Source organism: Cynara cardunculus (assembly GCF_001531365.2).
Source record: "Cynara cardunculus var. scolymus isolate 2C chromosome LG 13, CcrdV1, whole genome shotgun sequence".
NCBI classification, from domain to species: Eukaryota; Viridiplantae; Streptophyta; class Magnoliopsida; order Asterales; family Asteraceae; genus Cynara; species Cynara cardunculus.
The window spans coordinates 7612412-7625088 of record NC_037540.1 but is presented as its reverse complement, the minus strand read 5'-3'; the positions used below and the strand labels follow the sequence as shown (position 1 = coordinate 7625088).

Here is a 12677-nt window from a genome sequence, read left to right as displayed (position 1 = left end):
TTTTAAGAGTTTTAAGAATTTTAAGAGTTTTTAAGAGTTTTAGCCAAATGCTTTATAATATAGTATAAATTATTATTAAATATATTATCTATAAAAAATTAGATTTAATATATTTTAGATTTAGAAATAGTATTTTGACTTTTCTTCTATTATACGTTTTTCTAAGTTGTCTTACTCTTTTAAATAAAAAAATATTGAAAGTCGAAAGAGTTTGATTAAACAATTACGTACGGTGTTGTGATTTTATTCACATATAAATATTTGATACTCCATAAAAAAAACAAATCTTAAAAAATATGTGAGATTTAAACGAAAACCGGTATCAATCGAGTAAGGTGTTTACCGCATTTGATTTAAAATATCTCATATTAAATTGGGGATAGGGATGTGGTTGTGATCTTAATTCCCCCCCTCCCCTCCCCTCCCCCCCTTTTACGGAGGAAGGGGGGGGGGGGGGGGGGGGCGGAGATTGGGGATCAATGGTGGGGATGTGGATTGAGGTCTCCACCCGATCTCCATGCCTACCCCATCATTTCTTATTCATTTATCTTATTTTCGAATAACTAATATTTTATAGAGAAACATCTGTTTGATTATGAATAATAATAAATGAAAACCATCGATCTTGTAATGTTCATGTTTTTGTTTTAAAAATAACGTTTGAATATACGAATGTACATGCATTTGTTGCAAGATGTACAACCCACTCAAAATTCAATAACAAGCAATTGATTATGTGTGGATGCGATATGAGGAGAGATTGATGGCCATTTTAGAGACAAAAAAACGATAGTGCTTTGCGTGACCTTTAAAATGTCACTTTTATGCTTTGGCATGTGGCAAAGATACTAAAGATATATATGCGTAAGGTGTCATTGATCCCATGGGAATATATATATATACATACGCGTATACTTAAAAATTGCAGAACGTTCTTAAAATCTGAACTCTTGAGTCATTAATTTGGTAAATGAGATCAGTTCTTCTAAGCAAGTCAACAAACATGATATTTTGATTTTAATGCTTATTGAGGATATCATTTTTATGTTAAGTCATTTCTGTCTTATAAATCGAAAAGATCTGTGTTTGATCACACGTCTCGTACAAAGCAGACGAAAATGTGATCTTCACATGTATTTTTCGTCACATGTTTGAGGATAGAATTCAAGATCCGTAGATTATTCATAAAAAAAGAGTTTCAAACATTCCTGACACGCTTAATTCATACATATTTGTGCATGTTACTTATTGATTAACGTATATTTATATTGCTTGGGAAAAATTTAAATACAAATCAATTTCAGTTTTATATAGAATATAGTTTCTATCCTACTGCTAAGGGGTTTTTTTATATATATCCAAACACTAAAATTGGAGATAAGCAAACTTTTGTATTTATTTAGCTGGTATTGTATCAAATATTTTTAAGTATTCGATTTTGTAAAATATATTTTTTAAATAAATCATTTTTGTATACAACAAAACCCAAACTCCTCATTTATGGCGAAGTGTGAACTACTGACCTCCAATAAGGTCATTTATCAAGTATCGTTGAACAATGAGCACTGTATACACAAATGAAAATACAAATTTATCGATAACTTCTCATTTTACATCTACATCAATTTTATTATAAATTCATCAAGATCTCATGCACCCCTTGGTGCTTATGTAGCTCCGACATTGACCAAGTTGATGAGTAAACGGATTATTTATACTATATTGTAAAATATTTGACAAAAATTCTTAAAAATCATTTTTATGCTGGAAGTATTGTTTGTTGATGCATATTACTTAAAATTCGGGATTACAAGTAAATTGTGCATAGTGCAATTTATTAAACCTTCATTTTTGAATTCGTGTAACTAATTGCAAATAAACATAATCATATACAAGATAAACATCATATTTTAAATATATAAAATCTTAAAAATCTAAAATATAATTAGGATAATTGTTGAGTTCTAGTAGAATACTTAAATTATTATCTTTATGAAAGATTATATATTATTAAACCAAAAATAAATTGATTCGTCATTAAACTAATAGAATGCTTAATTATTGTATTTGTAAAAAATTACATTATTAAACCACGAATAAATTGATTCATTATTAGACCAAAATTAAATTATAATAAATAATTGAATCAAATAAGTTACACAAAAAACGATAAATTTTTAAATAGTTGATTGTATACTAATATCGATATTTTTTTTCCCAAAATTTTAATTACAGTATCTTCAAATTTATATTTTATTCAAAAATAAAACCATTATCAGTTTCTCAAAACCATATAAAACTGTATTATATCAGTAGATAAAGAATAAAATGAAACAATAAAATCGAGATGTATCTCGCTGCATTGCACGAATACCCTTCCAGTATTCTAAAAATACAGATGGATGCAATATAATAACAATGAATAACTATATGGAATACTACTATCATTTTTAATACATGATGTTTATATACGGCAAATGAAACTCACACACTGTTCAACTTTGACGAGGTTAGGATCATTAATATCTAAAAATGTTTAATTGTTGGATTCCACTGGACCAATGGCTTGTTGATACAGTTATTTTAAATTACTTGTACTACAACTTATGAGCCTTTTACCCAAACATTTGTCTGGTAAACACTTACTAGTAAAAGTCAATGCTTTAACTTGGGTAAGGTTGTATTGCATCAAAGCGGTATCATATGCAACAATTTACCTGGTAAACGCTTAGGATGTATATGGTGTCCATACATGATAAGACATGACAGGACATGACAAAACAGAACAAGATGACACAGAACAATCATTCAGCGTTTGGTAAGACTATAATAACCCTTACTTTCTAAGTTAGTGAATCTCATAAGTTTGAGGATGTGGATGTAAATTCCTTTCTTTTTGCAAGGATTGGTTAGATAAATACGAGAATAAACGGGAGTAACGCCCATTTCAGCCCTCGTATGATACTGACGATTTTAGATAAATTCTTGAGAGAAGGGGAAGGTTTGAGCAGAAGGTGGCTCTCTTGATTTTTTTGGAGAAGAGTGAAGAGTTGAAAGGAAGAAATCACCATCTCTAAGGTAAAGGTCTCTTCCTTCTAAGCTTGATGTTTCCATTAATGGAGTTTTAATTTTTATTTGGGAGATTCATCTTTGTTTTTAGGTGTTAAGGATGAAATCAATTTATTTTATGTTTATGATTTGTTCTTGGTATCTTACCAACGTTCTGTCAAGAAACCCACCACTTCTTAATGGTGTCATTTAGAAATCAAGGATTTCAAGTTGGAAAGTCGGATTCATAACCTTTAGATGGATTAAACCAAGTTTGTTACTTAGATTGTTGTTATAAATGGTCTTGGATATTGATTTCGTTGATTTTCTCGTTCTTAGACCTTTAAATCGAGTTGGGAAGATTTGGGCAATGAGTGGTTTTGAGGAATTTTACTGTAGAACTCGTGCAACACGAAACAGGTTGAAATGTGAGTCCCATGCGACCCTAGTCGCATTTAGCATTGTTTTGTGCTACTTTGATTTTGTTCCGTTCCCCGATTAAGGGTAGATGCAAGGCATTGATTAAGGGATTGTCTTAGAGATCATAAGAGATGGTTTTTAGGATATCTAAGATGGTTTAACACCGCTCCTATGTCATCTAACTCAAGTGTTCAGTTTGAGCTTATTTAATTGTTAAAAGGTGTGAGGGTGTGGTGAACCTTATGTGAGTTCTCTTACTCCCTTTTCTAAATGTGGAATTGTTCAATAATGTTTCTAAAGCTCTCATTATGGTTCTCATATCATGGTATTCAAATGATTAATCTTTAAAGCATTGTTTTATCACATGTGATATGATTTGTGGTTATGTATTTGGGCATGCACAATAGATTTAGTGTACCTTAGGATAGTGGTATCCCTTGGGAGTTGTTTATTAACTCAATATGACATAAATTCGTTTTATAAGCATACTGCACGAATATCTTCTTAGGCCTTGATTATAATGTCACAATGGAGTGACAAGTATGAACATTGTGCTAAGCATGGGGGTTTGAAGTTTATGAAACATATGATTATTTTGGGCGTGAATCATTTTGTTTCTTATATTAAGGTCCCATTTAGTTTGTAGGAATGAAATGAATTTTGGGAAATTTGGATTTCAAAACCATTCCAGTCACATGTTTGGTTTGTTGGATTTTCCGAATTTGAAATCCTATGATTTAACTGAAATGTTACAAAAATAGGATTTTGAAATCCTTAGGGGGTGCTCGCGTTCCGCTCGCAACAATCCAATTAGTTCTCTGGGCAAAAAAAAAAAAACATTAGACATTTCATCTTCTGAAACCAACACTTTTGATGTTATTTGACGTACAATAATTTCTATATGCCTATTATGTATCTGCACCCTCTGGGATCGGGATTTCAGAGGATTTCGTAGGATTGTATTCAATAAGGTTTTAGAAAATGTTAAAACATTTGTTTTGCAATAATCAATTAATAAAAATGTAATATAATTATTTTTATAGATATTTATATATATTTTTATAAATTACTTATAAATGATGAAATCCAATTCCATTCCAAATCCTATAAACCAAACACATCAATGATTTCAAATCCATTCCAATCAAAATCCAAATCTCTCAAGAACAATCTTGCAAACCAAATAGACTATACACATTTTTTTTTGCATTTTTGTATCAGAATCCATTAGACCTTTTGGTCTAACCATATGTTTTCAACTTAAACCGTAAAATACTTTAAGGACAGTAAAAATAAAAGTTTAAAAAGCATAAAATACAATAAATAAAATTTAAAAAATGAATAAAATATAAAAATGAGACTTATTTGATGTTTTAGAAGACAATTAACTTTTATTTTGAGGTTATAACCTAATAATCTACAGTGTTTAATAAAGGCCTTCACATTAAATATATACTTACATCAAATTTTTGATTGGGCACCGATTGTAATTATATACATAACAATACTATATTTTAATTCTCAAGAAAAAACCCTTGCCATATTCATAGTGGACCTGGACCAGTTGCTAGCCCATTTTGGACTTAATGTGGGCCTGGTCCAAAATTTTGATGAAAGCTCGGCCCATATTTGGAAAACAATCAAACCCAGGTTCAACGGTTTAGATAAGAGTTTAGGGCACAGGTGATATAAATACTAGAAACTCCCATGGCCATACGGTTTAGGGCTTAAACGAAGAAAATTGAAGCCGGAGAAGAGGGCTCTTCATTTGGAAGGAGCTATACTATCTTATCCAGATCGTCCAACAAACAAACGGTAATCTTTAACAACTTAATCTTCACTATTTCACAAGTGAACGCTGATTACTGATATTTTTTTTGAACTTGTTAGATTCAATGTTCTAAATTGTATGACGTTCTTTTTCCTGCGTTTGCGACGATCTGTTGTTGATTTTTTTTGTCTTGATTGTGTTTTTTTCTTCTTTTGTTAGTGTTACGGAAAAAACCTAGTTTTTGCTTATTATCGTTATAATCATACAAAATTGAGGAATAGAGTTGTGATGTTTCAGTATTCGTATTGATCGAGTTTGTGCATATTTTCCTGATTGTATTTTTTCTTTTACCGATTGCAAAGTCCATGAACTGCATTTCATTTCCTTCTGTTTTTGAGTCAGTAGACTTTTTGTAATGTTTTACGTGCTTATAAAATTTTCCAACCATCGATTTTTTCACCTATCTATGTCATTATTATATAATTAATTACAATTTTTTTTCGAGGGAACCCTAGATTTTACGTTGCTTCTGTAAATCTGGTAATGTTGAGATGCCTTATCTTATTTTACGTTGCCCCTTCATTAATAGTTGATTGCGTGCTACCTCCTTTCATTCTTTTATTAGGCTTTTTTCTGAAACCAAAGTTTTTCACATTGCTGTTTTTCAGTTTATAAATTGTGTTGTTTAGTGGAAGACTAAAGTTTTAAATTTTGTTTTTGATTTTTTGGGCATCATCTTGAAAGATGGATCGGTATCAGAAGGTCGAGAAACCTAGAGCTGAGCAAGCAATTGATGAGAATGAAATCCGAATTACTAGCCAGGGGAGGATGCGAAGCTATATCACATATGCCATGACTTTGCTTCAGGTGATTTCTTTTCTCCTAATTAGTAACAATGGTTGTCGTATGAAGATTTTGAGTGTTAGCTTAGCAGCATTTGGCAGCTTATTAGTATCTTTATCTTTTCTAAGTTATATAAGTTTGTGCTGGTTGTACTTGTTAGGTTGGATTCAATGTCCTACGAGAATGCAACCCATTTATGGGCATTTGTGATGCTGATAGAAACATGATTGACTTGTATTAGTTGCATAGAATTATGCATGGCGTTCTCATAATCTTTAACGAAGCTTTCACACATTTCTCTGAAGAATGGAACATAGTGGGTTGTAGCTTTTAGTAAATATCAGTCTATTTTATATCCTTTTGAACTTAACTTTTACCTGTTAAACTGTATTATCTGATACATGGTTCGTTAACATGAGGTTATTGTTTTTTTCCTTCTGCTATTATCAAATTATTGTGCTATAGGGTGTCAATAATTCACAATAAACCTTATGTATTTTATGCTTGTAAAAGTAATGTGTCATCTAAATTATCAATTACTCTACGTTGAATGTCCATGAAAAGTATATTTAACTTTTGAGTTTGATTAAAAATCTTTTATACTTGATTGTGTGAAGCTAATCCTATCTTAAATTGATCAAGTTAATTGTTAACTGATGAATTATCATTCTCATTTGACAAAGATTGATATTTATTTTTCCATTGAATTTGGCAGTTCTAATTTGACTAATTATTTGTTAGTAAGCTGTTCCGTACAAATGTCTGATTTCACTATTTGCATGCTTATTTGCTTCCTAGGAAAAAGGCTCTTCAGAAATTGTGTTTAAAGCAATGGGTAGAGCCATCAACAAGACTGTTACAATTGTGGAATTGATAAAGGTTTGCCCTCCTATTCATTCAATTATTTGTTTTCGTCCTCTACTATTTATCACTATAATCTTACTTCAAGTTATGATCTACTGTGCAATGTTGTTTTGTAGAGACGAATTGTTGGTCTTCATCAAAATACATCCATTGGATCCACAGACATAACTGACACTTGGGAACCCTTGGAGGAAGGATTACTTCCGTAAGATCAGATTAGAACAAAAGAACATATTTTGTATTTGATATTGTGCATTGGAGCAGTTTATTTATGTAAGCTTCATGTTCTTGTTGCAGTCTTGAGACCACAAGGCATGTTTCAATGATCACCATAACTCTCTCCAAGAAGGAGTTGAATACATCATCTATTGGGTGAGTTGATTTACTCTTAATTTCATTTCACTCTGATACAATGTTCCACAATTGATTGATTGGAAACAATTCTGGTCTGATGGTCACAGCTGTACTTGGTACTGAAACTAAACCTTCTTGGGTTTCGTTATTTGTTTAATCTAATTACTTTGGTTCTGTTTGTACTTGCATTGTGACATATTGGTTTTCTTGACTTCGCTAAATCGTTTTTTTGGAGTGATCAAGTTTTTGTTGGTTTTTTGTTGTGTTAACTACTCTCTGGTCTTGCAAAAAACACCAAAGAATTCCTTAGGTTGGAAGCATGAGCTACTTTTGACAAATCAAGGGATTGTAGTTGAAAAAATTGAACTAGTACTTGGATTTTTATTTCCTTCCTATAACTGCTCACTGTAAAAGTGTAGTTTTTTTTTCTTTTTCTTGGAATGAAAATCCAAGTATGATGGTCTTTTGTCTGTGTGCACATACTTGCTAGGAAGCCCAGAATGTCTCTCATTGTTTTTCTTCACTGTTCTCCTGTGTATTGTTTGTCAAGTAAGTGACTGCATGTAAAACCAAACACTGATTCTTGATGATTATGATAAAATCAACATTGTAGTACTTCAAAAACATGTTCTTTATCATCAGAGCTGCAATATGATATTTTGTATTTTTTGCTCTAGATTCACCTCAGTTAATCTGTTGTCAGGTATCAACCACCATTGCCTGCTGACCAGGTGAAGGTGTTGAATGAATTTGAATATGATGGAGGTATAATATTCTACATATTTTGCTTATCTGTAGTTTATCTATGGATGTATGGTAGTTTTATGGTTATTTACTTGCGTTTGCAGAGGGATCACCAACTGCAAGGGGAAGGGGTCGTGGTGGGAGGGGAAGGGGAAGGTCTAGAGCTGTACCCGGTATAACTTTACTACCGAAGTTCAGTTTTACATTCATTTATCAGGAAATATATTTATTGGTTGATGGTGCATCAGTAGTTATATGCTTATGAGGTACTGAGTTATCATAAGGTTCCTAAATATACCCTTTATCTGATTTGGATGTTTGTTATAATTGCAGGAAATGGTTATGCGCCAGATGAGTATGATGATGGGGGTTGGGATGGTCCAAGTGGTTATCCCAGGGGGAGGGGACGAGGAAGAGGCCGCAATTTTCGTGGTCGTGGAAGGGGTAGCTATGGAAATGCCCCTTTCATGGATACTCAGCAGGATGCAGGAGGATATAATCAAGAATCCCCTCGTGGCAGGGGTCGCAGTTTCCGTGGTCGTGGAAGGGGGGGTTACAATAATGGCCCTTATATGGATACTCAGCAGGATACTGGGGGGTACAATCAAGAATCTCCGAGGGGAAGGGGACGTGGTTTTCGTGGCCGTGGAAGGGGTGGTTACAATAATGACCCATATATGGATTCTCAACAAGATGCAGGAGGTTACAATCAAGAATTTCCCATGCAAGGGAGAGGTACAACCTCTTCAACTATAATGAGATTCTCAAACTAGATATATAGTTTGCTTTCTTATTTGACTATAGTTTCTTAATTTTTAATCAACATACATTTGCATAACTAATAAAGTTTGCCGATGCAAATAAATATTAAAATGAAAACCTATATTAAATTTCTTCCAGCAACTACGATTACCCAACCTTTATTTATTTCTACTCTGTTTGTCTAAGTCTCACATAAGATAACATTCAAAATATAAAGGTGGTTCTATATGGAAATGACAATTAAGAACCTGGACATAAATACAATTGTTGTGAGCTAAACTTTATGGCGTTCTTTGTATTTGACCTTTTTTTTCTCCGGGGTATGAAGTAGTCGACCAAAAAAATAAAATTTAGACAAAATGTTTTGCGTGCTTATGGTAATTGTATACCAGAGATCTGTTGTGATCGAATATTCTTTACTTATAGTGTCTTTAAATGTTTAGGATTTTATTTTTATTTTTGAATAATGGTACTTAGTACTGCATCTTGTGCACCATCTCGTGTTTGGGTCGGTTCTATATGTGTATGTTTCCTTATATATGTGTGTGTATATATTTGTATGTATGCATATTTACACATATTTGTCACGCCTCATATGGGATCCACCCAAATGCATGAGAAGACGACTGTTATTGGACAATTGTGCATTTCTTTTTGCAAATATTCTTGGCAGTCCCTACAAACATGAACCTGTTGCAAGAAATATTTGAACTTTTTGTCACTTTTCAGGAATATATATATAGGGGTACCTGTCGAAGCTGTTGTGCTATATTAGAATTTTTCAAGCGTTCATGAGAACTAAAAAGCACAAATTTAAGCTTTGTTGTTGTTGGGCCTGTCTATACTAAATTCAGCCAAAATGACTTGAATCACAAACTATGGCTGAACTCTCTGGTTTCTTGAGGGATCTAATTTCTAATCGTATAAATTTATTTCACCTTAAAAGAAAGCATTACAAAATATGCATCTAATTTAAATCTCTTTTGACTTCTTTTTTAGTTATTCTTATCTGTCAGGTTAGTGAACGCCTTCTTGAACCTGGCATCACCCCATGTCAGTTGTGCTGCTATTCAAACCAAGTCTCATTTGATTTTTTGCTTGAACCGAAATTAATTTGAGATCTGATTTAGTTGGTGCATTTTTATGACCACTCAAAACTATTTTAAGCTTCAAGTGGAGGTATCTGATGCTGGAAACCAACTACCTCCACTGCTGCTGTGGTGGTTGCTGAAAATGGCTGAAGTCTGTATATTATTTACTGATCAGATAAAAGTGGAAACTCTTGATCTTGAAGTTTAATTATACAGGTCTTATTTGCCTAATTTTTTCTGTTTCCTGCTTGGGTTTTTCTGATTTTATTTAAAAACATAAGCTTTAGATTAACCAATGTAGACGAATATGGTAATTTCTGACATTGTTCTACAATTTTGAGAAATCTATCATTGTATTTGTCCTCAAACAACTCTGGCCAAGCATTTGCTTAAAACCACAAACCAACATTATGGTTGCTGCATAAATATGTGTTGGTGATAGAGCTTGAGAGGTCATGGTGCTGAATTTCGAATAATGAGCAAGTGGTGGTAATGGGTATGAATTTTTAATTTCATTACGGGTCGGTGTTGGAATGTTGGGGCATTCCTGGTGGGTAATGAAGGTGAAAATATAATATACAAGTTAATAATATACATCATGTTTAGCACTGGAATTTCGTACATGTTTTGATTTTAAAAAAGTAATTTTCAGCTTTGAAAACCTTGCATATAGTGATTTTTGGAAATGATAATGTGTTTTGATGATAAACGAGGGACATTATGGTTAACCCACTATGTTTTTTCGTTTATGCCACTTTAAGCATTTGTCATACGACAAGAAGCTTGGCAGCAGGTAATACCCCATATATTTATGATTTTATGCATTGTTATACAACTACTATTATCTCTTAATTTGATCTGTGTGATTACTTTATGTTCATGCCATGGTAGCGCTCTGGCTGAAGCTAGTTACTTTATTATGTAAATGATTTTGGTTTTTTATACCGTTTACGATTTCTTCGTTCTCTACTTTTGTCGATGATTGTCTATTTTTCTCCACATGAAGTACATGGGTTCTACATTCACATGCTTGTTTTCTTCTATCCAGAAATTCAAAAATAGTAAATGGTTGGAAATTTCAAAAAATTTAAATGTGAATTGAAATTGATTTATTTGTGGTTGCAGGGCGTGGTCGTGGGAGGGGAAGTCGTGGAAGAGGTCGCGGGTTCAGATCAAACAGGCCAATGCAGGCTGCAGCAACCGGTGGTGGTGATTGAAAGCAGGTTTGACCATATGTTTTCCATGAATGTTTGGATGCCTGCTCTATTTCTATGTTTTTGTTTCAATTTTTTGGTTTTGGATAATTGATGTAGGGACATGAGTTTGTACCAAAGTGTAGACTGAGTTTTAGTAGTGATGTTGAGCTTTTCATGTTTATTTTATTTTTTCTATTTTTTTGTTGTATTTTTTTTTCGTTTGTAGAAATTGTAGGTCATGTGTTTGATTCACTGAAGTTGATTCAGTGAGAGCATTCATGACGTGCTGTTTTTTGTTATTGGTAGTTGTTTTTTCTGCTTCCTGTTGTGTCAATTCTTTTTTTAGTTGTTCATTTCAGAAGTCTAACTCCAATAGAAGAGTTTAGGTGACCTGACTTTTTATTTCCTAATGTTGGAGTCATCTTGTATCTATGGTCTAATCTAATGGTACATGCTCTATATGGTCAAATCCAGTTTGGCCCTTAACCGGTCTGTCCTTGCCTTCTGGAGCCTTAATGGGTCCACGTTAACTGTGAGTAACTGGTTTTGCTAACATAAGTTATCGCAAGTGTGTGCAAGTCTGCTTTGCCGAATATAAGTAGTATATATTCTATATACTATCTCAATTATAAGGACTGTTACTGTGGTTTGCCTTCTGTTACTTTTTTTTGTCCTTGTCCCTAACGTGCGTTTTGTTGATGTTAAATGCTATTATGTGCCAAGTCAGGTGGGTCTTTTTTGGTCTTATTTTTATTAAAAATTAGTGTACAAGTTCTTAAAATGTAATCTATTCTCCTGCCAGCAACAAAACCCCCCATCTTCATCAAAAACCGTCTCCATCCCAACTCAGACTCAAAGGTAATTTAGTCTTTTAAAAAGTTTCAAATACTTGTACTTACTATTAACTTATAAACAAAAAGAAAATGCAAAATTAGTAAGGGACCGTTTATCAAGTGCTTACTAGCAAGAGCCATCACTCCCACTTATCTTATGTGGTAAAGTTCCTTGCTGTCAAAATCGATTTGATGGTAAGCGGTTATAACCTGGTAAGTGCTTTTATGACGAGTCATTTTCCTCATTTACAGGTAATGCTCTCGATCCTTGCTTTCGTTCTTACTGGGTAAGATTTTTGGTCCTTGTCATGTTCAACCTGTATTGAACCAGTACATGCTTACCAAGGTAAGTAAGTGTTCAGTAAACGGCCTTTATGTTGCATTCACGTGAGTTGCACGTGGAGGCTTTATCAGTAAAAATAATAGTATATGCATTAGCATTTAAAACCAGCACTTGTCTTTTATTTGGCAAAGTTGTCTTGTCCGTTTGCTAATTGAGCTATAGGTCTGATACAATAACGGATTATTACTAAGGGGCTGTTTGGTAGATATTGGATTAGTTAGTGCAGAATGATTAAGTGATCATCAGAATGACTAAAAGACTATGATTTAGTGTCGAATTGAAAATGATTGTTTGGAAATTGTACTTAATTAATAGTATCAATGACCTAAAATTACCATTTTACTCAGTCTTGTGTTTAGCTAACGTTTGACAAAAGCTTTGAAGGAAATTTATAAATGAATAATAGTA

General features: G+C 32.9%; 1 protein-coding gene across 3 annotated transcripts; it reads left to right on the top strand.

The window, feature by feature from the left end:
* The first annotated feature begins 5194 nt into the window (after nucleotides 1–5194).
* On the top strand, nucleotides 5195–12677 carry LOC112524310 (guanyl-specific ribonuclease pgl-1-like). 3 transcript variants are annotated; one of them, XR_003070385.1, is made up of 11 exons: nucleotides 5195–5283; nucleotides 5984–6106; nucleotides 6881–6961; nucleotides 7063–7151; nucleotides 7244–7318; nucleotides 8004–8065; nucleotides 8149–8217; nucleotides 8378–8779; nucleotides 11023–11120; nucleotides 11896–11951; nucleotides 12179–12677. XR_003070385.1 is itself a non-coding variant. In XM_025134083.1 (10 exons), exons 2-9 carry the CDS (start codon nucleotides 5984–5986, stop codon nucleotides 11112–11114), a joined length of 993 nt encoding a protein of 330 aa, XP_024989851.1. In that variant the 5' UTR covers nucleotides 5195–5283; the 3' UTR covers nucleotides 11115–11120; nucleotides 12179–12216. The 3 variants fall into 3 exon arrangements, 2 of the variants coding, with proteins under 2 accessions (XP_024989851.1, XP_024989850.1); XM_025134083.1 differs by lacking the exon at nucleotides 11896–11951 and having other exon boundaries at nucleotides 12179–12216; XM_025134082.1 differs by lacking the exons at nucleotides 11896–11951; nucleotides 12179–12677 and having other exon boundaries at nucleotides 11023–11413.

Coding starts and splice junctions, on each gene's coding strand:
- LOC112524310 (XM_025134083.1), top strand. CDS start 5,984: ATGGATCGGTATCAGAAGGTCGAGAAACCTAGAGCTGAGCAAGCAATT. Junction 7,152..7,243: donor TTGGAGGAAGGATTACTTCC/GTAAGATCAGAT, acceptor TTCTTGTTGCAG/TCTTGAGACCACAAGGCATG. Junction 8,780..11,022: donor ATTTCCCATGCAAGGGAGAG/GTACAACCTCTT, acceptor TTGTGGTTGCAG/GGCGTGGTCGTGGGAGGGGA.